Source organism: Lutra lutra, chromosome 9 (genome assembly GCF_902655055.1).
Source record: "Lutra lutra chromosome 9, mLutLut1.2, whole genome shotgun sequence".
NCBI lineage: Eukaryota > Metazoa > Chordata > Mammalia > Carnivora > Mustelidae > Lutra > Lutra lutra.
The window spans coordinates 21,873,008-21,898,783 of NC_062286.1; the positions used below are offsets into that span (position 1 = coordinate 21,873,008).

The window sequence follows — 25,776 nt, forward strand, 5'->3', positions numbered from 1 at the left end:
ATAGCTAAGCAGGCTAAAAGTAGGTTGAGTTTAGTTGGCCAACCTACTGCTCCCTTGGCATGTATGGATTTCAAGGTACCCTTATCAGATAATTCACCACCCTCTAAAATCTTCCAAGTGTTGAGACCTAACTCTGAAAGGGACAGACATAAAGCAATACACCACTCATTATTTGGGATGATAGGAATTAAAAATAAATGTATGGGATGGAAGTTATCCCTCCCCAATTAGATATTTGGGACAGCAAAGGCAGGAGGGAAATTAACAGCAGAATAGTACGATTCCAAATCCCTCCTACTTTCAACTTCTTACAGTCTTAGTATCTATTTTCCTATGCTTTTTTGCATTTTTGCATCCACAGAGAATAGGGGTTCAAATTTGTCTTAGTTACCATGTTTTTCAAGTTCAGTCCTTCTGTATTTTCAGCTCAAGAACTGAAGTATTCAGGTTAAGGTACTCTGCATACTATCTAAAATTCTACTTTCTGTGTTGGAATTGCAGTTTTATTATGTGTACACTAGTAAGAATAAGATACACAGTAGCAGTAGAAGAGAGAAGAGTGATGAAGTAGAAAATACCCCGGGGGGGGGGGGGGAATCAACAGATACATTATAATCTAAGGTTTTTATTTTTAATAACAAACTATATATTTAACAAAAACATTGTTAAAGCTAGAAGTTGAAGGCATTGAGGGAGAAAGAGATTTTATTCCACAATTTTAAAGGAATTCATTTTACATAGGAATAAAACTGAAAATTCAGGAAAATTATTTTGAAGTTTTTCATCACTGACAATTTCTGGAAAACATAAAGTTACCTTTATTTTCCCATAGAGGAGTGATGTTAAAATATGGGATTATTTTATATTCCTGTACCTGGGATTCAGCATGCAAAGAAATAAAAGAGTCCAACCATCAGTATGTCTTTAAGTGCAAAAAATTTTTAAAAACTACCCTAAAAGTCTATACTAATTAAAATTATTCCCAGTTCTCCTAAACAGACGTAAATATAAGGCACATATTAATTACAAAAGGCATTTCATGTACTATCAAGTGCACACATAGTAAGAAAATGTAGTCCGTGACCTAAAACTGAAGTACTTATTACATCTAACGTTAACTAATCTTGTCTTAGAATTTAGACTGTTGTTAGGGAAATAGATGGCACAAGGCCCTTTAAAGTCCCAATATGTTAAAAACTTCTTTTCATATATTTTCCTGAACTTAACAGTGACCTCATTAATGCTAGGGGTATTTCTTCACAGACAAGATTTTCAAAAGTAAGAGCTGACCTAATAGACATACCCTTTATCTGCTGTTCCCTTCTCAGTTTACTCAAAGCTAACACTGTAGGGGCTGAGCATCAGACAAAAGGTCATTCTGCACAGGCTGCTCCGGCCCCCTCCTCCAGCTTCGCTGTTAATGAACGTGCTGTTTAGATTACTTTTCCACTCTTGACAAAACCATAGAAGGAGCCGCCTGGCCCCTGGTGCAGACTTGCAAAAGAGCTTTTTTAAAAGCACTTGGCCTTCTTTGTGTGCAGCTGGCCAAGAGGCATAAGGATAACTGGTGGTTTGCAGAGCAGGGGCACTATACAAAGCCAGTCTGAAATGCTATTCTTAGAAATCTAACTTACTTAGATGAAATAAATCACACAACTGTTTTCCTTTCACTACCTCAAGGTGGTTTTCTTGAGCTAGGTTAAGGTACTCGTGTTTGGGAAATGGTATTATGTTATCTGGAGATTTGAGGAACATCCCATTTATTACAAGATCTAATTAAGGAAAAACCTAATTAAGGGAAGCTGGTGGCACAAATATCTAGCAGTACTGCTGGAAAAACGCACCTAATCTTTCCCACTAAACACATCACGAGGATGTTTTACCATAGGATTCTGAGATGCCAAAGCCTTCCTAACCAGGTGTATACAGCACATAAGAATATTCACTCCAGTCCTTATTTAATCTGTTATTTTAGGAACTGTTTTGGATTAATCCTTGGTTTGATACTCAGGGGGCGCTGTGGTCCTTGGGAGCATCCTGTCTTGGGCACCAGTTATGCCTCCTTTGCAATCGTTGCCTCCCCCGGATCAAGCACTGCACATACCACTGTTCCTGCTGCAGCTGCTGCTTCTGATTTTTTAACTGGCTTTTAATAGCCTGCAAGTCCTGGCACTGCTGAGTTTGCTGCAGTAATTTCTTCTGTAACTCCCAGTTCTCTCTCCTGATGCTGCGGTAGAACTCCAAAGTATACTGCTTTGCTTCCAGCTCCAAGGTCTGGGCCTTCCTGTCCAGCGCCTTTCTTTTTCTGTTTCCCAGCTGCCTCATGTCTGGCTCACTGAGTTGTTTCTCCAGGAATGCTTTTTCCTGGAGTAACTGGACCTGGAGTTCCTGTTTCTTTGCCTCTGTCTCAGCTTGGGTTTTCTTTTTCTCCTCCTGTAACATCTGCATTTCTCTCTCCTGTTTCTCTTTTAAGAGTGAAATATTCCTCAGTGCCTGCAACTGCTGCTTTAAATTGAACTGGAGCTTTTCTTTCTGCAAGAGCTCCCTTTTAAACGCTGAAGTTTGTTTCGCATACACGGAGACTGATTCTTGCCTCCTTTGTTCAATCTCCTCACTGTTTTGTAAATAGTTGTTCCACAGCTTTTCAGGCTGCCTTCTATACTCCTCAGTTTTGTTGGTTAGGTATTCCAGAAAGAATTTGTTTTCACTCTGGACGAGGAACTTTTCAGCGTAGAGCTGCCTGGTCTCCTCCATTAGTAATTCTTGCTGGGTTTGAGCTTGTTTTATTTGGTTGTCCAGCCTCGCTATTTCCACCACTGCCTTTTCTTTAAACCTCATCTCTGAGTTTCTTGGCTTCCCTGGCTTGAAAAAATTATTAATTAAACTAAGATACGGTGGAGGGGAACTCCTAGAATCCTTAGCAAACCTGAAGGAAGAACAAGTGAGACATTACCCCATCAATTCTTAATGAACGTTTAGTAAATACAAAATGCACAATTATACTTTAATTCATACGAGGAAATATCTTTGAGTACCTATTATGGTTCTGCCGCTATGCAAGTCACCAAGGAATACAGCTAGGGATAAAGATGAATGAGTGTAGTTCACAATTTGCAATGCTAACTCACTACAGTCCTGTGAGGTATTAACTCCAGTTTAAAGAGGAGAAAACAGGTTCGGAGAATTTAAATGACTTGGCCACGATTTATGCCGTCAGCAAGTGGCAGAGTGTGGGTGTGAAATCCAGATTTTAGGATTTACTCAACACTACAGTAGCTACCGAGGACCACAGGAACAGCCGGGATGGTCCAGAATAGCCATAAATTTCACGGCTTTTCCACCACCCTTCCGGTATCCGAGGACACTTCCGTGGAGAGAAGCGTCCCTTCAGTACCTACTTGCTCCAGGAATCCAAGCGTTCATCTCCAAGGTCACGGCCTGATTCACTGAAGGAGACTGCTAAGGAGGGAGCGCTGGTGTCAGGGGCTCGCGACACTTGGAAATGGCGTCCCCTTGCGGGGAGTTTTCGCAACTTCTCCGTACCGTACGCCGTGGGTCTCCACGCTGCCCGGCAACCCGCCGGGTCGCACTCCGCCCCAGTCCCGGCCGGTCCATCCCTGAGCTGCTGAACCTCATCGGCTGCCGAATAAGCCCCAGCAGCCGGTTGTCCCGTTCCTTGGGGGCCGAAAGAGAAACGCACTCTCTTTTTCGACCCGTCGGTGCCCTCCCTTAGGGACCCCATCTCGTTTCGCCCTTCTGGGGATCAGAGTTTTGCCCCTCCCAGAACACCCCTACGATGGTGAGTGCCCCTTTTCCTGGCCCTCTCCAGGCCTCTAACTCCCGGCCACTGTCGCTAGTTGGCCGGGGGGCTAGGATGCTCCGGCGCCGGTCCCGCCCCTTCGCCTTCGCTTTTAGCGCTAGTCGGGTTCTAGCCTCCCTCGCTGCCCCGAGCGTCACTGCAGCCTCTCTAGGCACGCAGCGTCTCTACGGCAGAGTGGGCGGAGCCAGGAGGAAAATGGCAGCGCCCGTGGAGACAGCTGACTCGCAGGCTTCGGGGGTTCCTCGGCCCCCAGTTTGTCTGTTGGTGTTGGGAATGGCAGGATCTGGGAAAACCACCTTTGTCCAGGTGACGTACACGGCGCGGGCGTAGTCGGTGTGCGCGCGGGGTGGTCAGTGGTGGGCGGAAGGCCGGGGAGAAGGAGGGGGAGGTCTCTCAGAGTTGGAGGGGACCCGCGTGTGGCTTTCAGGAACTTGCCAGCATCTCCGGTTCCTTCCTAGGCTGGCCTTTTCGGACTCTAGCCTGGTTTAATTAAGGCTCTCTCCTTCGCACCCTTAGGTCATATTTGGTACACTTTACCACGTTGTTCTGGAATTGTCTTACCGGTACAATTGCCGACTCCTCGAAGGCAATTAATACAGGGTTAGCACACAGGCTTTTGGTGTAGATTACTAAATAATTATTTCTTACGCAGCTCTTATGTTTCAAGCCCTGGAGATAACAGCGATTGAATTTGACGGGGTTCCCGCTTTTTGAAGTTAATATTTTAATGGGAGTGATAGGAAAAAACCTCACAAAAATCAAGTAAATAAGTGATCAAGAGTAAGGGAGACTCTGTTAGATGGGTGATAAAGAAAAATATAGCATTTATGAGAGTTGAATGTTGGAGGTGGATACTGGGGACGAATATTTCATGTAGAGGGAAATGTAAGTGCAGAAGTCTTAGGTATGATGGATAAAGGAATCTTGGCCCCTTATCATTCCCTCTTTGTCTCACTCCATCTCTCTTCTTATATCTCTACAGAGGCTTACTGGACATCTGCATAGCCAAGGCTCTCCACCTTACGTGATTAATCTGGACCCAGCTGTACATGAAGTACCCTTTCCTGCCAATATTGGTGAGTAAAATATAACAGAACTGTGTGAAGTCCCTCAGAATATGGAAAGCCCCCAGCCCACCAGTCCTTAATGTTTTCATTTTCATTTTTTCTTTCCTTTTTTTTTTTAGATTTTATTTATTTATTTAAGAGAGAGAGAGAGAGAGAGAAAGTGCCAGGGGGAGGGACAGAGAGAGGGAGAAGCAGACTCCTGGGGCACCTGGGTAGCTTAGTTGGTTAAGCATCCAACTCATGGTCTCAGCTCAGGTCATGATCTCAGGGTCATGAGATCAATCCCCGAATTGGGCTCCAGCTCAGTGGGGAGTCTGCTTGAGATTCTTTCCCTTTCCTTCTCCCTCCCTCTCTGCTCCTTCCCCTGCTTGGGCATGGGCTCTCTCTTTCTCTCTCTCTCTCTTTCTCAAGTAAGTTTAAAAAAAAAAACAAAACTCAAAAAAAGAAAAACAAACAGAAAAACCCCAAATAACCCCAGCCTTGCCACATTACTTAAAAAACAAAAACAAAAACCAGTAAAACTTCTCATTGTTTGAGCTCATTTCTACCATAACTTCTGAGCTCTTAGCTAACATTTTTCATGGGTTACTTCCCAGTTATCTTTTTTTTTTTTTAATGTTTATTTTTATTATTTATTTGACAGAGAGAGAGACACAATGAGAGAGGGAACAGAAGCAGAGGGAGTGGGAGAGGGAGAAGCAGACTTCCCGCTGAGCAGGGAGCCTGATGCGGGGCTCGATCCCAGGATCCTGGGATCATGACCTGAGCCAAAGGCAGACGCTTAACTGACCGAGCCACCCGGGTGTGCCCCCCACCCCCCTTATCTTTTGTAAAGAAGGAATCCAGGGTGAAGCTGGGGGATTTAGTAGAAGAGAATGCTGATAAGAGAAGCCTGAAAGCCTGGTTTTAGCTTCTTGCTGGGAGAGAATGTACTTCTACCCTTTTGTTCTCTTCACCATCTTGCTTTTTTCCCCTATCACAGTTCAGTGACCTTAGCTTAAAATTTTGGAAAACAGATTTGAAAAGTAACTGAGATGCCAAGAGAGAAACTTATTTTTTTTCCTCGGAGGAAGCAGAGATGACTTGAGGGGTCCATTGTCTGAGGATATTATAGATAGAGAGTCTCAAACTGTATTGTTTCTATGTGTTAAATTCCAGTGAATTCTTTTTCCCTGAACAGATATTCGTGACACTGTGAAGTATAAGGAAGTCATGAAACAGTATCCTTTTCGGCACCTGCTGCAGTGCTGACTCATCCCTGACTGGTTGCTGTCTGTTTTTTTTTGTGGCTTTGAGAGTGTTTTTGCATTTCTCTGTGAAATACACTAGCAAAAGCATTTAATTGCTTTAAGTAATTTTTGAGGCTAGAGAGATGAATGTGAGGAGAGATATTTTAGGTGATTAGAAATACTGTTTCAGCTTGTGGTTTCAGTTTTTTTTTTACCATCTTCCTAGACCACAGGCTGTTGTAGTTAGCATGGAAAGTGAGAGGCTAGCTGATGCTGGGCCTGGTTCCAGAGAGCAGTATCGCCTTGGAGGCCACTGCCTCCTCTGACTGGGAGACTCAGAAATGAGCAGGTTCATTTAGTAGGATCAGCTCTTAGTATGTTGCTGTATGAAATGTGTACTTTCCGTGTAGGTAGGTCTAGGTGGATAGACAAATTCTACTCAGCAGTTAGCTTGATCAGTGAGGATCAGAGCAAGGAGTGTGATTTTTAAAAAAAAATATTTTATTTATTTGACAGAGAGAGAGAGAGAGATCACAATTAGGCAGAGAGGCAAACAGACAGAGAGTGGGGGGAAGCAGGATCCCTGCCAAGCAGAGAGCCCGATTTGGGGCTCGATCCCAGGACCCTGAGATCATGACCTGAGCCGAAGGCAGAGGCTTAACCCACTGAGCCACCCAGGCACCCGGAAGTGTGATGTCTTAATGATATTTTAAGATGATCTTAATGACTAATGCTATTAAGCGGTCACTTCCACGTGCATCTCTCTGTTACATTTTGGTCACTTTAACGTCTTCATTTGGCCTCAGCATCCCCAAAATGATAAAGATATGAGGAATATGTTGATAATGAAATTCTTTGTGTGGTTAAGGTTGTATGGTATGTCAAGGATAGGCTGCCAGCATCCATTCATGGAACACTACTGTTACAATGCTGTTTGTGTGAATGATAGCCTTAGTGTGAATTTCAGCATCTAATTTGATCTGTAAGTAGTTTAAATCCTCAACTTAGTGTCCAGGTATGGACTTGGGCCCAATGGTGGTATAGTGACGTCACTCAATCTCTTTGCTACGAGATTTGATCAGGTATGTCTGTCTTTGCTTTTATAGGCATGGCTGTGTAAAAATAAAAATGTTTGACTTTTAAATGCCTTAGCTTGCTCACTTTGAGAAAGAAGAGCAATAAACCTGGACATACATAGAAAATAAATAAGCATTTTGGTAGACAGAGAAGGAGGTTATGAAAGGACGATCAGTGTTTTGAGACACTTCACATTTAATATTTGTGATGGCCAATAAAACAAAAATCCAGGTTCTTTTTTTTTTGTATCTTGGCTTGGAGTATCACCTTGAGGATGGAGTGGACAAATGGGGAGTGGGATGGGCTAGCGGATATGGAATGGAAAGATAATGGGCTTTTTTACGTGTGACAAATAATTGTCACTGTTTAAGTTTTTCTCTATCATCTATTTCCATAAGAGTGTTTTGTAATTGCTCATTTTTTACCCTAATGTCACTCCGTGAGACAGGTTGTTAACATTTTACTGAAGCACCAAGAGATGCGTCCTGACAGTGACGGATCGTCTTTAGCTTCTCAGGGCCTGGCAGTACACTCCAGGGCGTTGCAGGGCTGCTGGTGTGGCTGTGTTTCTTTAGCTCGTGGAGTTTATAAGTTGGTGTCTCAAGATTGAGAACAGAGATTGAATAGTTGATAGTGCCTGTAAGTTGGGCCACCCTGGAAAGGGTGATTTTTGTGTTGAGAATGGATCCTGTTGTAATTGGCATCTTTTTCTCTTAGGTGATGAAATTTATCGAGAAGGCCCAGAGCATGTCTAAGTAAGTGATTTCAGTTTAACACCAATTTATTACTCTGTAGTTGACATGTCTCAAGGATTTCAGGATACCATCAAACTCCGAAAGAATGTAGATTGAGATGAAACCATTAGAAGCGAAAGAAAAAAAGTAGCCAGAAAAACCCCAAAACCCCACACTAAGATCATATAGAGTGAAGAGCTAAATTTACTAGTATTTTGCCCTCAATCACTGTCATGTATGCCCGTGGCTTCCTAGGAGGTATTTTTTTTTTTTAAAGATTTTTATTCATTTATTTGACAGAGAGAGAGAGATCACAAGTAGGCAGAGAGGCAGGCAGAGAGAGAGGAGGATGCAGGCTCCCCGCTGAGCAGAGAGCCCCATGCGGGCCTCGATCCCAGAACCCTGGGATCATGACCTGAGCTGAAGGCAGAGGCCTTAACCCACTGAGCCACCCAGGCGCCCCCTAGGAGGTATTTTTGAGACTTTGTCCAAATTCTGTTGTCTACTTGCCTTCTCTTGGGAAAACCACATTTGTGGGTATTAAAATCTCTGAAACATCTTTCTAACCCTTGTTTAAAAATAAATCTTTTTTTTTTTTTTTTAAGATTTTATTTATTTATTTGACAGACAGAGATCACAAGTAGACAGGCGGGCAGAGAGAGAGGAGGAAGCAGGCTCCCTGCCGAGCAGAGAGCCCGATGCGGGGCTCGATCCCAGGACCCTGGGATCATGACCTGAGCTGAAGGCAGAGGCTTTAACCCACTGAGCCACCCAGGTGCCCCTAAAAATAAATCTTAAAAAGATTTACAACTATGCATAATATTTAAGAGATGAAATTATTTCACCCTGATTCCTAGTAGAATCAACTATCATTATTACTATTATGTTGTGTTCTATTATTTTATAATGTATAACATATAGTATTATTATATAATATTATAGGTATAATTGTCATTACTACTGTCGGCGACTATCATTCCACATGTTTCCATGCATATATACGTAGAAGGATGGATGGATAAGGTGTTTCACAAAAAGACAGTTTTTATAAAAAACTACTAGAGGTAGTTTAAAAAGAAGTAACAGCTTTGTTGAGATATAAATTCACATAACAAAGGCCCATTCCAATTTTTAAGTATACGATATAGTGGTTTTTAGTATATTCGTAAAGTCATTTACTGATCACTACTATGTAATTCCAGAACTTTCTCTTCATCCTCAAAAGAAACTCCATACTCATTAGCAGTTCCTGTTATTCTCCCTTCTCGCCCCAGCTCCAGGGGGCTGTACCATTTTACATTTTCACCACCATTGTGTGAGGGTTCCTGGTCCACATCCTTGCCAACATTAGTTATTATCCTTGTTTTTGGTTATAGCCATGTCATTGGGTATGAAGTGGTGTCTCATTGTGGTATCAGATTTGATATATATATATATATATATATATATATTTGAAATATATTTCCTCAGTGATTAAAGATGTTAAACATTATTTTATGTACTTTTTGGCCATTGGTATATATTTGGAGAAATGTCCATTCAAAATTTTTTGCTTATTTTTAAAAACAGCTTTATTTAGATGTAATTCGCATATCATTTAAAGTGTACAGTCCAGTGGCTTTTAGTATATTCACAGAATTGTAGAACCATAACTACAGTCACTTTTAGAATATTTCCATCACCTCAAGAAGAAACCCTGTATTTAGCTATTACTCCCCTATCTCTGTTTTCCTCCTTCCCCTCCGCCTTCCTTCACGCCCACCCCAAGAAACCAGATAGTTTCCCAAGAAATTTGGTTTTGTTTATCTCTCATTTTCAGTACAGTGTGTTTCTGAAACTATCACGGTTTCCTCTGTGATCAATTTGCAGCAGTTTGTGGACTACTGCTCCTGCCTGGTAGCATGAATATTGGACATTGAACAAAGCCTGGGGGAATGTGGTGTACGTTTTAAGGGCAGTGGGAGGAAGTTAGACTTGATAGTGTGACGAGGTTATTCCAGTCCCGAATAACCAGATTCTCAGTGTTTTGTGTGCTGTGCTATCTTTCACCATTGCACAAGTGTAATACTTCTTTGATGGTCGTTCTTGACACAGATACGTCTTGATTGACACACCTGGACAGATTGAGGTGTTCACGTGGTCAGCATCTGGGACAATCATCACTGAGGCCCTGGTGAGTATTGTAGGACTGGTTACTGGGAGTAACTAGAGAGCTAGACTAGTTAAGCATCTTTTTATTGAATGGGACCTTGTATGGGAGGGAGTTGTGGCAACTCTGTATACCCAGCCTAAGGCGGTTCTCCCTTGCTAAGGAAGGTGGAAAAAGAGTTTGGGAATAGCTCATGAGCCCTTTGACTAAGGCTGTGATTATTTTGTGGCTTTAGGCATCCTCATTTCCAACAGTTGTCATTTATGTAATGGACACATCAAGAAGTACCAACCCAGTGACCTTCATGTCCAATATGCTGTATGCCTGCAGGTAATTGATTGCTGGGAGGCATGCTGTTACATCCAGGGAGGAGGCCTCTTCTTTTCTCTTTTGTATTTGAATCCCGAGTACTTATTAACCTGGAATTGTGCTCATTCAGATGTGGCCCTCAGTAGTTCTGAGCTGGGGAGAGGTTAGAAGAGAAAAGAGGCATATGTGTTGGCATTCTCTGAGCAGCTTCTCATCTTCCTCCCTTACTTATTACAGAAACGGGTGGTGTATGAATATGAACCTTTGGTAGTTGCTCCCAGATGAATGAAACAAATCTAAATAGAACAGAGCCCTCTGGTCTAAATGCTCCTTTTCTGTGTTAGGACATGTAGAGTTAAATTACAAGAGATTATGAATAAAGAGATTTACTGTAATTCCACAAAGCACAAGTTTGCCCAACTTGGTGTCATTAGGGACAGAAGGACCATGCCTCACTAGAGTATGTGAGTGCAGAAGACATAGGAGCAAGGCAAACTATTATTAAATCTGAGAGAATTCATTGGGGGGAAGGTACACAAAAGCCATTACCAGCATTTGTGCCTTCTAATATGACTAGGGCTATCCCTTGTTAGATGCAAGAAATCCTAGTCCACATAGAAATCTGAGGACTGACAGCATTTTTTGTTTCCATATTTATTGTTTAAAAGACAATTATTTGGTAAAAACAACCCTTCCAAAAAAAAAAAACAAAACCAACAACAACCAAAAAAACCATACACACACACACACACACACAAAACCAAAACAACAACAACAAAAAAAACATATACAGAAAACAAGATCAGTATTAAAGCATTATTATTCCAAGGAAAAGCGAGCATGTGTGTGTGTGTGTTGTTTGCTTGATGGTAATGGTGGGAGAGAAGAATGAAGGCATGTGAAGAGTGAAGTGAAGTGAAGTGAAGTGAAGGCATGTGAGAGTGGATACCTATAAGTAGAGTCTGAACCCATTCCACTTGTCTTTACTCGGTTCCAGCAGATTGACACCGGGCTAGCAAGAGCTTAAGTGTTTTTACTAAAAATGTCTTGATGTTTACTTTTCAGCATTTTGTACAAAACCAAGCTGCCTTTCATTGTGGTTATGAATAAAGTAAGTGGATCCTTTCTTTTGTGGTTCAGTATTTCTTTTTCATCAGAACCTTGGGTTACTGGAAGGTTTGGGTAGGTGAGGATTTTCACAAGTCAGAGAACAGATTCAAACTTATCTGAAACAAAGTCATGAGCACTTGTAGGAAAAAGATTCAATCAGATTGAATGAATATTTATCACTGGCTTTCATCAAAGTAATTTTAAACTAGATAGAGTAGCCCCTCAACTGTAGTGTATAGGTTATTCCTCAGAATTGCAACTGTGTATATGGGGGAGGGACTGCTAGTTTATTAGCAGTCTCAGTTAAAACAGAAAACTTCACTGTTGTTGGGTTGACAGCTGGGATTCGAGACATGACTTCAGAGCCTAGAATGTGCTGGCGTCTGCTGTTGCCATGGTCACTTGGCAATGGATAGTGAAGGGTCTGCTTCAACCAAGAGAACACATACCATCGTTTCATTATATACAATAGTCTTGGCCCTTTATGGTTTGTTGTAGTGGAGGAGGGAAGGGGGGAAGTGGAGGCAAAAATATATGAATAATTGCTTTGTTGTTGTTGCTTGATTAAAATTTTTTCGATATTTGTTACCTAAGCACATCTCTGGGTGCTGATAGTTGACTTCTCTCTGGTACAGACTGACATCATTGACCACAGCTTTGCAGTGGAATGGATGCAAGATTTTGAGGCTTTCCAAGATGCCTTGAATCAAGAGACTACATACGTCAGTAACCTGACTCGTTCAATGAGCCTGGTGTTAGATGAGTTTTACAGCTCACTTAGGGTAAACTTTCTCCTCTGCTTATACTGACAGTCCCTTCAGACGACCTCTTAACCCATAGGGCCGGCTTTGAACCTATGTTAGAAAAGAAGTTCATTACCTTATTAAAAAAAGCATTTAAGCATTTAGTTATTAAAAATTGGAGTTTTGTGGTTTTTTTTTTTTTTCATTCTTTTGCATGTTGCTGGCCAGTTTTAAAACTGGAGGTTTAAGAGATAAATAGAGGTGCCTGGCTGGCTCAGTCAGTAGAGCATATGGCTGGCTCTTAATCTTGGGGTTGTGAGTTTGAGCCCCACGTTAGGCACTGAGATTACTTTAAAAAAAAAAATAAAAACCCTACCTTCAGAATTTATGGTTTAGTTTGAAGAGAGGGCTACATAGAGAATTGAAACATGATGTATTGTGATAAGGACCTTATGAAGATTGGTGGTTGGGCCTGATGCTGGTAAGGGCAGATCACTCTTGAAATGAGGGATTTTGGAGGATATAGCATTAGAGGTATGCTTTGTAGGAAGGCTACGATTTGTTTTTTTATTATTCTTTTAAAGATTTTATTTATTTTTGTGTATGTGCGTGCGCGTGGAGGAGAGAGAGAGTGTGCGCATGAGTCAGGGAGAGAGGTAGAGGGAGAAGCAGGTTCCCTGCTGTGCAGGGAGCCCAATGTAGGACCCTACCCCAGGACCTTGGGATCACAACCTGAGCTGAAGGCAGATGTTTAACTGACTGAGCCACCCAGGCTCCCAGGAAGGGTACGATTTATATAAGTAAAAGTACATTGGGGTGTCAGGGAGGATGGTAATTGGCCAAGCAAAGGCATTGCAATACTGATTTTTGTAGAGAACAGACAGTGGTTGTATTGGCAGTAAATAGATAGGAAGTCTTGCTATGTGTTTCTCCTCCTTCTGTTTTTTCTAGTCCTCTCTTTTCCATACATGTCTTTCCATGGCTCTTGAGTATATGTGCTATTTTGTTTTGTTTTAGCTTCACTCTTTTCCAGAGACTTCTTGAAGTATCTAAACAGCTTTTAGGAAGAGTTTATGATTATTTGAACAAAGTAACATACACTATGTGAATATATAGTTTCCTCAGTGGCATTGATGCTTTTGACAGGTGGTGGGTGTGTCTGCTGTTCTGGGTACTGGCTTAGATGAACTCTTCATGCAAGTCACCAGTGCTGCAGAAGAATATGAAAGGTGAGGATAAAGGAAAATCCTGATGATGACATTTTTAGTAAGCTGTAATCTGATATGATAGCAGTTTTGCCAGCAAAGCGTTTTGGTTCTCATAGTCTAGGTATTATTTTTGCGATATGTATGTGTGCTGGATCTGTACGTGTACACTTAGGGATAACAAGTCCCCATTAACTATTAAAATAGGAGTATAAAACCTTCTCCCTATTGAATGATTTTTAATTTTTTTTTTTTTTTTGAAGATCTTATTTATTTGACAGAGATCACAAGCAGAGAGGCAGGCAGAGAGAGAGGGGGAGGCAGGCTCCCCGCTGAGCAGAGAGCCCGATGTGGGGCCCGATCCCAGGACCCTGGGACCATGACCCGAGCCAAAGGCAGAGGCTCAACCCACTAAGCCACCCAGGCGCCCCTGTATTGAATGATTAAGAGCAGGAGTCTTCAGACTTTCTTTTGGTAAAAAGCCAGATAGTAAATATTTTATGCTTTTGTGGGCCATATGATCTTTGTTGCCACTGCTCACCTGTCATTGTGGGGTAAAGCATCCATAAACAATTTGCAAACGAATGGGCATGACTGTTCCAGTAAAACTTTATTTACAAAAATAGGCATGATTTGGCTACTTCGCTACATTGGCTGACCTTGGATTAAGAACATAGACTTTGGAGTCAGACAGCTGTGGGTTGGATTTCTGTGTTCTCCACTGAGTAAATGAGTGGTCTTAGCAAGTTTTTGTCATTTGTAGATCAGGGATAATAGCATTTATTGTTAAGGTTGTTGGGAGCATTATTTGAGAAAATATATCCAAGCATCTAGCACAGTTGCTGACACCAAGCAAGCACACTTAATGATAAATGGGTGTTACTACTCTTATCATGGTTAATACTAGAATTCTATTTACTTACATGGAAGTGTAATCAGAGCACTTTCCTTGGGCTGATGCTGTGATAATTGGCTGCTTACTGGCATGTTTCTTTGGCTTCATACTTAGCAAGATTCTAACAACCACATGGTCATTTTTAGACACATTATTTTGATTTTGATTCATCAGATAAGGGGTCTTTCTGTGTGTGACCAAAATCTCAGGATAGACCCTTCTGTATCCTTTTGTTACTGCCCAGATAAACCACATAATTCCATATTGGGCTTCCTGAGCCCGCCAGTTCTCCATTTTTTAATTTTTTTTTTTCTAATTTATTTGACAGAGAGGGAGAGCTAGTGTGCCTGTGCACAAGCAGGGGGAGGGGCAGAGGGAGAGGGAAAAGCAGGCTCCCCACTGAGCAGGGAGCCTGACATGGGGCTTAATCCCAGGACCCTGGGATCATGACCTGGGCCAAAGGCAGATGCTTAACAACTGAGCCACGCAGGCGCCCCAGGCCTCACTTTTTTTATTCATCTCAGTTTTATCCAAACAAATGCTGAGCTCATGAGTTACGGACTCCACAAAGTTAATCTTTCCAGGCCAGCAGTCTTTTGTCTCTGCTGGTTTCAGATTGGGGCAAGCACCTTGACTTCTAATTGCATAGGGATAGAATCTCACTGATTAAGCCCTGTTACATACAATGTTCAGTGAAGTAAGGTCTTCTGTTATTGTCAGGGAACTAGGAAAATAGAAGTGGTATGGGGGTGGGCAGGACAGATTATTAAACAAAGGAATTTAGAAAGTGTTTTCTCTTTCCAGGGAGTATCGTCCTGAATATGAACGTCTGAAGAAGTCACTGGTAAGATAGGCTATTTGTGTATTTGGGCCCACTGAAAGACAACTTCAAACCATGCACTAATCTTCCTGCCGTAAATGCTTTTGTTTTGGCTATCAGCGTATGTTGTAGATGTTTGTTACTTAAGTTAGTAAATCTGTGTGTTTGCTGTCTAGATGCAGCAGGGCCCCTTAATTATTTTTCTTCTCTTTATTTGAATCTTTTAAAGTCTGATTTTTCTTGTTACATTTGCTAAGCACTTCTTGGGCCCCACCCCACCCCTACTCCCAAGGCTCATTTAAGGACTGGTTATAGAATTTCAAGAAAAAAGAGGTGGTTCACAGTGCTTATTCCAAATAATCCCTTGGCCTGCCCTCATCAGCTGCATTGGACCCCTTACCACCGCTCTGTCTGCTTGAGGGTTCTTTTGATGTGTTCTCATGTCCAGTTTCTGAAACCTCTCATTCTGTCTTCAGAGCCCTCTGGTCTGAACTTGTGCTCCTCTGGGCCCACACCGCTTGGTGTTTCTGTATCCGTCATCTCTTACCTGCCCCAGTGTCCAAATAGTCCCTAGTATTTGTTTACTTAGTTATCTCTGTTAGAAGTCTGGCATCCAACTTGGGGCTCCTTTTTTTTTTCAGATTTTATTTTATTTATTTTGGAGAGAGAGTGAGTTATTTGGAGAGAGAGAGAGAGAGAGAGAGGATGGAGGGAGAGAGAGAATCTTAGGCAGGCTCCACACTTAGCAACCCTGAGATCATGACCTGAACCAAAATCAAGAGTTGGACGCTTAGCTGACTGAGCCACCCAGGTGCCCCTAGGACTCCTTCTTTTTTTTTTTTTTTTTTTTTTTTAAAGATTTTATTTATTTATTTGACAGAGAGATCACAAGCAGGCAGAGAGGCAGGCAGAGAGAGAGGAGGAAGCAGGCTCCCTGCCGAGCAGAGAGCCCGATGCAGGGCTCGATCCCAGGACTCTGAGATCATGACCTGACCCGAAGGCAGCGGCTTAACCCACTGAGCCACCCAGGCGCCCCAGGACTCCTTCTTTAACATGGAGATATTTTTCTCTGTATGTACAGGCCAGTGCACAGAGCCAGCAGCAGAAGGAACAGCTGGAGCGCCTTCGGAAAGATATGGGCTCTGTAGCCTTGGACACAGGGACTGCCACAGGTATTGGAGGGTCTCTTGGTGTTAGGAACTAAAAGGAGGATATGCTCACTTCCACTGAGCAGGAAGATGCTTAACTTTAAGAGAGAGAGAAGGATAAAGATAATGTGTTTTGAGATGGATCGATACACTTTGTGACTTGGAAAGGTAAACTTGTGAAAGTTGTATATAACTACCACTCTGAGTTCTTCCTCTTCAGGTAGTTTTTGCTTTACTTCGGCAAGACACTTAATATTCTCTCTTTTCTTAAATACTTCAAAAAATTTTAAATTAAAGCTAGTTAACATACAGCATATTGTTAGGTTCAGGGTACAGTTTAGTGATTCATCAGTTGCGTATAATACCCAGCACTCATTACATCACATCCCCTCCTTAACACACATCACCCAATTACCCCATCCTCCCATCTACAGTTTTCTTCAATACTTTTTACCCTCTACCCGCTGCCCTTTTTTTCCCTGTTTATTTTGACCTATTTTCCGATTAACAGAAAAATTGTTTGGCTAGTTTAAGAATTACTATATACTATTCAACCAGATTCGCAAAATGTTAACATTCTACCACATTTACTTCATTCTTTCTCTTCTTCTCATTATGTATGACTTTATGTATAAGCCTATAAATGTATTTATAAACAAAATGTATATTATATATATATATTCCTGTTTTCAATATCATTTAAGAGTAAGTTATAAGACTTTATTCTCTTTGAATACTTGAGTGTGTATTTCCTAAAAACAAGGATATTTTATATAAGCTCATTACTAAACAGTTAGGAAATTAACTCTGATCCTGTTGTCTGATGTGTTCCTTATTTAGATCTAGCTATTTGCCCTGTGTAGTGGGAGAAAATCCTGGATCTGCATTCCATTTAGTTGTCTCAGCTCCTTTAATCTGGAATGGTTCCTTCATTTTTCTTTGTATTCATGGCAGTGACAATTTTGAAGTGTAGGCGACAGATATTTTATAGGATGTTCCTCAGTTTGGGTCTGTCTGGTATTTCCTCGGGACACCATTCAGGTGGCTCCTTGTTGGCAGGACTTCACAGAAGTGAAGCTGTGATTTTTCCATGCATGACATCCAGAGGCCCACCATGTAGATTTGTCCCATCATTGGAGATGTTACTTTTGATCACTTGCTTAAAGTGGTATCTGCCAGGTTTTTCATTGTAAAGTTATTTTTCCTTTTATAATAAGTATTTTGTTGGATGATTCTTTGAGACCATATGAATATCCTTTTAATTTTCACATTTACCCACTAGTTTTAGTATCCATTAATGTAATAGGGGTAGTATCCATTTTTCTATGATGCCTGTTAGAAATATTTTCTCTCTGTCACTTGTTTTTTTGACTTTGTCCATGGTGTTATTTGCCAGGTGAAAGTTTTTCTTTTGTTTTGATCTAGGCAAATTTACTTCCCATTTTTACTGCCTCTGGATTTTGAGTCATAATTGGGAATCCCTTACCTATACTATGTTAAAGAGGAATTCACTCATGTTTTCTTGTAGTACTTGTATGGTTTCATTGTATTTATTTATTTATTTAATTAATTAATTTTTATTTTTTTTATAAAGATTTTATTTATTTATTTGACAGAGAGAGATCACAAGTAGACAGAGAGGCAGGCAGAGAGAGAGAGAGAGAGAGAGAGAGAGGGAAGCAGGCTCCCTGCCGAGCAGAGAGCCCGATGCGGGACTCGATCCCAGGACCCTGAGATCATGACCTGAGCCGAAGGCAGCGGCTTAACCCACTGAGCCACCCAGGCGCCCCTATTTATTTATTTTAAAAGATTTTATTTATTTATTTGACAGAGATCACAAATAGGCAGAGAGGCAGACAGAGAGAGGAAGGGAAGCAGGCTCCCTGCTGAGCAGAGAGCCCGATGTGGGGCTCGATCTCAGGACCCTGGGATCATGACCTGAGCCGAAGGCAGAGGCTTTAACCCACTGAGCCACCCAGGCGCCCCTATTTATTTATTTTTAAAAAGATAATTTGAGAGCGCGCGAGGAGCGAGAGAACACGAGTGGGGGAAGGGGCAAAGGGAGAAGCAGACTTACCGAGCAGGGAGCCTGATGTGAGACTTGATCCCAGGACCATGGGATCCTGACCTGAGCTGAATGTAGACACTTAACACACTGAGCCACCCAGGTGCCCCGCTGTCTACATATAAAGATTTTTATTTATATATTTGAGAGAGAGAGAGAATGTACCAGTGTGACCAGGGTGGGTGAGCAGAGGGGAAGGAGAGGGAGGAGAAAGAATCTCCAGCAGGCTCTGCACTGAGTATGGAGCCCGAAGCGAGGAGACTGAAGCGGGCCTTGATCTCATGACTCTGAGATCATGACCTGAGCCGAAACCCAGAGTCAGAGGCTTAACTGACTGAGCCATCAGGTAACCCTCATTTTCTGCATTTAGATCCCTGATACATTTAGAGTTTATACCTGGGTATGACATAAAGTATAGGTCTGTATTACCTTTTTCATTAACAGTTGTACTTGCACTGTTTCTCAGAAAGTCTACCTTGGGGCTCCTGGGTGGTTCAGTTGTTAAGCATCTGGCTTTGGCTCATGATCTCAGGGTCTTGGGTTCAAGCCCCACATCCGGCTCCCTGCTCAGCGGGGGGCCTGCTTCTCCCTCTCACACTCCCCCTGCTTGTGTTCCCTCTCTCACTGTCTCTCTAATAAATGAGTAAAATCTTTAAAAAAAAAAAAAAAAAAGTCTGCCTAACCACTGAGCCACTAGTTTTTTAACCACAGGCGCCCCACTTTTTAAATATTTTTTGAAGATTTAATTATTTGAAAAAGAGAGTACACCCCTGGGGTGGAAGTGGCAGAGGAGGAGGGGAGGACAAGAGAAAGAATTGGAAGCAGATTCTGCTGAGCGAGGAGCCCAGTGTGGGGCTCGATCCCATGACCCATGAGATCATGACCTGAGCCGAAACCAAGAATTAGTCCCTCAACCAACTGAGCCACCTAGGTGCCCCTGAATTTTCTTATTGTTTGGATTAGTTTTGTCATTGATTCTTAGGGGTTCTAGGTCGGCGTTCATGTTTAGTATGGGTACACCCCCTCCCGCCCACACTTATGGATGGACTGGTCTTTTGAAGGAATTAAGTTCTGTTCATGAAAGCTATTGCTGTATCTGCACTAGACAACAACAGCAAAGCCGCTTGGAGGGGGAGATGCTAGAAACTGGCTGGATTCACCGGTTACGTGAATTTGCCTGGCCATCCTTGTTGTGCACCTCGGTGACATAAATTTCTGTGCGCATCATTCAGGAATATGTGAAGCAGCAGATGTTAAATCTGCTGCAAAAGGTCTTCCATACTCAGATAACCTGTTGAAGGTTGAGAGCTTGCAGTAAATAATTTGGGGGCAGTCACAGGTATAGGGGGCCCAGACTGAAGCACTGATTGTTAGCACGCCATGTCACCATCCCTCTTCAGTGCCATGGGCCCCTTGAGATTTGTGCCCCTTGATGTTGCTGCTGTTGGCCTCCTTCATCCCCTGCTGACTTCTCTCCAGCTAGGCTCCTGAGGAGAGTGGTTGTGTGCTCCGGTAGCTCTAGGATACTGGGCATCATTTTAGGTTCTCAGAGCCCAACCCTTGCAGGCCGAATCCCCTGCATAGGAATGAAGTGATTTGACTTTGATTGGCACTCGGCCCTTGTTCAGTTGCCCGGAGTAGGGAATTTGCCTCTATTAGTATATTCAATTTCCCATTTCCTCCCTCCCTCTTTTGAATAATATCCTCACTCCTTTACTGTCATTCCACCCTCTATTTTCTTCAGACCCTCAGAACACATTTCCCCCAGGAATCTTCCTTAGTGCTCTGTACTTTCGCGCTGACTCCCCAGCCCGCTGCATCTACTCCGATGCCTTTAGTCTTCAGAGGAAAAACTACAGCCTCTTCTAAGCTGTGAGGCAATAAGAATGAACGATGTTACTACCAGGACAAGCTCCTTGAGAATTATTTTCCTCAATTTAAAAATAGCACCTCTTGGGTTACTGGGATCCCGAGAGCATTTTATGGACTACACTACTCTAAAAACATTAAGTGGTATTAACAATAGTACATTTAGAACAGGTAAGATTGTGCATTTATGTTTATGACCACCTTCATCCTGCCAATTTATAATCATAGTTACTGAATCAGAACACCTGTTTGAGGAGGCCGAGGTTCATGATGTGCTCCTGACAGGGGTTTTCTCTGTAGACAGCTTGTCTCCTGCGCTGGACGCTTCTGACCTGATCCTGACTCGGGGAACACTGGATGAAGAGGATGAGGAAGCGGACAGCGATACTGATGACATTGACCACAGAGGTGAGAGGTGGCTGAGGTGCTCGTGAAAAGAGAGTAGCTGCTTCCTCCCACATTGTTTGCTCAGGAGCTTCTTGCTGAGAGAAGCCTTACCCATGCAGCCAGTGATCGGGAGAGAAGACGTGGCCCCAGAATCAGCCATGGGAAAGAGTTCCACATATTGAGTTCCTGGCCCGTCTACTGAATGGTTAATACTGAGCGCATCACAGGCTTTTAATTAGTCTCTTGTCTTCTCATCATTAGGGTCTAACTCAGTTTGAGAAATCCAGGAGGTTTGTTTGGTTTAATAACGGTTTTAAGAATACATGAGGTAGGGAAAAAGAATGCATAAGGAGGCCTCGGCAGACCGAAGCCAGTTAAAAGGGACTGTACCACTGAGGATAGAATGGTTCTGGAAACCCAAAAGGGTTCCACCTGGCATAGTTTTATGGGCTGTGAACAGAATCTGTTTCTTGAAACAACCTTTATGGTTCTAGCTACGGCCAAGAGCAAACCTCTCTTTACCATCCAGTGTGCTGGATGCTAACATCTAAATTACCTCATTAAGTCAGATGTATTGAGGTCTAATTTACTAGCAATAAATCCCACCCTTTTTAAGTGTATAGTTTGATGAGATTTAACTAATATATGGGCACTGGAAACAGCCATCATAGTCAAGATACAGAATACTTCCACCACCGCCAGAAGTTCCTCATGCTTGTTTTCATTCAGTCCCGTTCTCTCACACTTAGTTTTTGGCAATCACTAATCTGATTTCTTTTCCTATAATTTTGCCTTTTCTGGAATGTTGTCTAATTGGAATCACAGTATTTAGCTTTTTGGATTTGACTTTTTTCAGTCAGTGTAATGCTTTTGTAATCCATCCATGTATCCGAAGTGCGCTCTTTTTATTGATGAATAATATTCCAAGGTACGGCTTTTACCACAAGTTGTTTATTCATTCATCAGCTGATTGCCATTAGGGTTGTTTCCAGATTTTAGCTATTATGAATAAAGTTGCTGGATATATTTCTCTTGGTTAAAAATACGTAGGAGTGGGACCTCGTTTTAGTTACTTTATGAGGGGGAGGTTTTCTCCCCACTTAGAGATGAAAGGAATTTGACATTTTGGGCACCATGATAGAGCATGCTTCTGGGAGAAATGAACACTTAGTTTATTAGAAGCTGAGTACTGTTTGTGATGGATTGGCGACAGAACTCTTTTCTACCTGTCTAATGGGAAAGTTAAAAGAATTGACCTTTTTTCCTTGTAGTTACGGAAGAAAGCCGTGAAGAGCCAGCATTCCAGAATTTTATGCAAGAATCAATGGCACAGTATTGGAAGAGAAACAACAAGTAGTTTCTAGAAGTCCAGAATTTTGGAACTCTGTGAAGGAATTATCCTAACCTCTGATGGGGACTACTTATAAAGGACAATTTTGTTCAGAGTAGCAGAGTTTCTCTTATAGGGAAATTTGACTCAGATGCAGGCAGGGATAGAAAACCATTGCACCTGGCAGGTAGATGCCAATTCCCTTGGCCTTTCCCTTGGATTTATGCAAGGAAGGATATTCTCACTATTCTTGGATGCTGATAGCCCTTCAAGCCTAAAGCTTCAAGTTTATCATTTGAATTCAAGTACTTTTGCTGCTTGTGGATGGAACAGCGAGAAATCACGATTCACTTCAAACTTCTATCAGGCTGGATCTGTACTCTACTTTCCCAGCATCTTGCCCTTGATTATACCATGAGTTTCCTTCCTTTTAGCAGAAAGGGAGAGGAAACATGAGCTTACCCAGGGTGGCAGTGGAGTCTCCTTGGCAACCAATCAATGTTGGGTACGAAACATGCCTCAGATGGGGTAGCTCATTGTAGGACAACACGTTCATTGAAAAAAGTGAGCAAAACATGATTAATGAATAAGATCCTGTTTTGGATGATAACTTGGATAAAGTGTTTTTAATTTTAACTTTGTTGTAAGCCTGCCTGTCATAATTTCAAGTCAGAAAATTATGTAACTGCAAATAGGTTCACTTCTATTCAACATAGAGGTTTAAAGCCACATGTCCAAACCTGTCTCAGTAAAGAGGGGATGTTTACTAAAGTCTCCATGTATACATACCAAGTAACCAGGTAAAGAGCTAGGCATTGTTTGTGTTATACTTTAAGGCAAAGTATCCTTTGTGATTTACTCAAAGACCATGGATTTGGGTCAGGTGCACATTCCATATATAATAGCCTTAGTAAGATTTGCCCTGCCTCCACATTCTTCATAGTATCTTAGAACATAGTGCATTTCTCTTAAGGAATTTTATCCCTGCCTAATCTGTACCCCAATTCAGTGGTTCTCAAGTGTGGTCACTGGACGAGAAGCATCAACATGACCTGGAAAATTGTTAGAAATTAGAAAGAAATGGGCGCCTGGGTGGCTCAGTTGGTTGAGTGACTGCCTTCGGCTCAGGTCATGATCCTGGACTTCCAGGATCGAGTCTCGCATCGGGCTCCCAGCTCTTTGGGGAATCTGCTTCTCCCTCTGATCTTCTCCTCTCTCATGCTCTCTCTCACACATTCTCTCTCAAATAAATAAATAAAATTAAAAAAAAAATTAGAAAGAAGTAGAAGCAGATTCTGCTGAGCGAGGAGCCCAGTGTGGGGCTCGATCCCATGACCCATGAGATCATGACTTGAGCCGAAACCAAGAATTAGTCCCTCAACCAACTGAGCCACCTAGGTGCCCCTGAATTTTCTTGTTTGAGTTAGTTTTGTCATTGAATTAATTAGACCTGAATCAGAAACTGGGGGTGGTACCTAGACATTTTTTTTTTTTTTTAGATTTTTGTTTATTTATTTGACACAGAGAGAGAGAGAGATCACAAGTAGGCAGAGAGAAAGGCAGAGAGAGGAAGGGAAGCAGGCTCCCCGCCTAGCAGAGAGCCCGATGTGGGGCTTGATCCCAGGACCCTGGGATCATGACCTGAGCCGAAGGCAGAGGCTTTAACCCACTGAGCCACCCAGGTGCCCCCCTAGACATCTCTTTTAATAAATCCTTTGGGGGGGGGGGCGCCTGGGTGGCTCAGTGGGTTAAAGCCTCTGCCTTCTGCTTAGGTCATGATCCCAGGGTGCTGGGATCGAGCCCCGCATCGGGCTCTCTGCTTGGCAGGGAGCCTGCTTCCTCCTCTCTCTCTGCCTGCCTCTCTGCCTTCTTGTGATCTCTGCCTGTCAAATAAAATCTTAAAAAAAAAACAAAAACCCTACAGGGAATTCCCATGTACGTTAAGTTTAAGAACTGCTCTAGCTAAAATAGCCTGTGACAGTTCTAGGCCAGGAGAATCTCAGGTATCTTGAAATGACCTGCTTTATCAGAGTACCTAACCTTGACCATCTGGTACCTATACTCCAATGTAAATAGTCTAAAAAGTATTTAATTTTGCCATTAAGTATTAATTTCAGTGTTCTGTACCTATAGATTATATACCTATAGATACTATACCTATAGACGCTAATTTCAATATTTTTTAAAAGATTTTATTTATTTATTTGATAGAAAGCACAAGTAGGCTGAGTGGCAGGCACACGAGAGGGAGAAGCAGGCTCTCGGCTGAGCAGGGAGCCCGATGTGGGGCTCGACCCCAGGACCCTGGGATCATGACCTGAGCCGAAGGCAGCTGCTTAACCAACTGAGCCACCCAGGCGCCCCTAATTTCAAAATTCTATACCTAGAAAAATTTGAACCTCTTCAAGAGGAAACTATTTGCAGAGCAAGATTCAGAACATACTTGGTTTTCCCCCTTAGTGCCTTTGAATACTTCTTTTAAAAATAAAACTTGTCTGGGGCCGCCTGGGTGACTCAGTCGATTAAGCGTCCAACTCTTCAACTCAGGCCTTGGTCTCAAGGTCATGAGTTCAAGCCCCACATTGGGCTCCATGCGAGGCATAGAACTACTATTTAACAACAAAACAAAACAACTTGTCTGGCCTGTGCCTTAAGCTCCACTCCGTAGGACAGGGACAAAGTCTTCATCTTTGTATCCCTTGCACAAGAACTAGTATATGATGGGTACTCAATAAATGTTTGCTAAAGAATGAATTAAGTGCTAGATGAAACTGCCTGATGTTTACTTTCATAAATAGGGGTAAATGAAGCTAAGCACGGAATGGGAGTTTAGAGAAGTGTGCTAGGGATTGTGCAATTAGCCACTTTACAAATTGAGAGTTTACATTGTAATCTCATGGCTATTGGGTTCATTTTTTTCTCTAAGTATTAGAGCGTGAGAGGGGGAGGGGCAGAAGGAGAAACAGACACGGGGCTTCATCTGAGGACCCCAAGACAATGACCTGAGCTGAAGTGAGACGCTTAACTGCCTGAGCCACCCAGGCGCCTCTCCTTTCACCTTTATTCTCAGTGCCTGGGACATTGAAGGCTTTCGATAATGTATTAATTCAAGTTGTGCCTTGATTTTGGTCTCCTGAAAGAATGCTGTAAATTTCAAAAGACTGTATTCTGCCTCCCAAGACCAAATTTCAGCAGTGTTTAACATGCTGGCACCCACTACCAAGGCACACATTTGCTCATTACTCCTAGTAATTCCAGTGCTAATCATTCACTTCGTAAACACTGACTGCGACTATCCGATGCCAAGCGGGGCCAGTTTTGTGATGGGTAACAATGTAAAGCTGAGGACAGGATGTGAAGGAGAGAGATGTGTACTGTTCGCCTTTGAGAGGCTGCCCAGCCCGCAGGAGCACAGCGCAGCTGCTGCATTCTGGCACAGGTGCGGCCTGCTGCCCTCCGATGGCAGAGTAGAGGCAGCGAATGCAGTCAGCTCTAGTCTGTCCTTGGACAGGTCTTGGTTGTTCATTTCCAAGGAAGGAGATGAAGGAAACAACTGAAAAAAGGTACATTTGTGAAACATTTTCACAAATCTGAACAGAGGGGCGCCTGGGTGGCTCAGTTGGGCATCTGCCTTCTGCTCAGATCATGATCCCGGGGTCCTGGGGTGGAACCCCATACTGGGCTCCTTGCTCGGGGGGAGTCTGCTTCTCCCTCTGCCTGCTGCTCTTTTTCTCTTTCTGATAAAGTCTTTTAAAAAAATCTGAATGGTGGGGCACCTGGGTGGCTCAGTGGGTTAAGCCTCTGCCTTCCGCTCAGGTC

The 25,776-nt window shown here is 42.6% G+C and overlaps 2 protein-coding genes across 4 annotated transcripts; one reads left to right on the forward strand and one right to left on the reverse strand.

Moving 5' to 3' along the window:
- Nucleotides 1–596: 596 nt before the first annotated feature.
- CCDC121 (coiled-coil domain containing 121) lies at nucleotides 597–3,742 on the reverse strand. Of its 2 annotated transcripts, none has more exons than XM_047744815.1 (2): nucleotides 3,399–3,742; nucleotides 597–2,926 (listed from the first exon to the last, which is right to left on the reverse strand). In XM_047744815.1, the coding sequence occupies exons 1-2, from the start codon at nucleotides 3,740–3,742 to the stop codon at nucleotides 2,008–2,010; spliced, it is 1,263 nt and encodes a 420-aa protein (XP_047600771.1). In that variant the 3' UTR covers nucleotides 597–2,007. The 2 variants fall into 2 exon arrangements, with proteins under 2 accessions (XP_047600771.1, XP_047600772.1); XM_047744816.1 differs by having other exon boundaries at nucleotides 3,395–3,560.
- GPN1 (GPN-loop GTPase 1) lies at nucleotides 3,673–22,593 on the forward strand. 2 transcript variants are annotated; one of them, XM_047744814.1, is made up of 14 exons: nucleotides 3,673–3,799; nucleotides 4,803–4,896; nucleotides 6,068–6,107; nucleotides 7,132–7,198; nucleotides 7,911–7,948; nucleotides 10,022–10,100; nucleotides 10,312–10,406; nucleotides 11,451–11,496; nucleotides 12,131–12,277; nucleotides 13,385–13,467; nucleotides 15,143–15,182; nucleotides 16,240–16,330; nucleotides 20,541–20,648; nucleotides 21,899–22,593. In XM_047744814.1, the coding sequence occupies exons 1-14, from the start codon at nucleotides 3,797–3,799 to the stop codon at nucleotides 21,982–21,984; spliced, it is 1,017 nt and encodes a 338-aa protein (XP_047600770.1). In that variant the 5' UTR covers nucleotides 3,673–3,796; the 3' UTR covers nucleotides 21,985–22,593. The 2 variants fall into 2 exon arrangements, with proteins under 2 accessions (XP_047600770.1, XP_047600769.1); XM_047744813.1 differs by lacking the exon at nucleotides 3,673–3,799 and adding an exon at nucleotides 3,860–4,126.
- The last annotated feature ends 3,183 nt before the right edge of the window (nucleotides 22,594–25,776 follow it).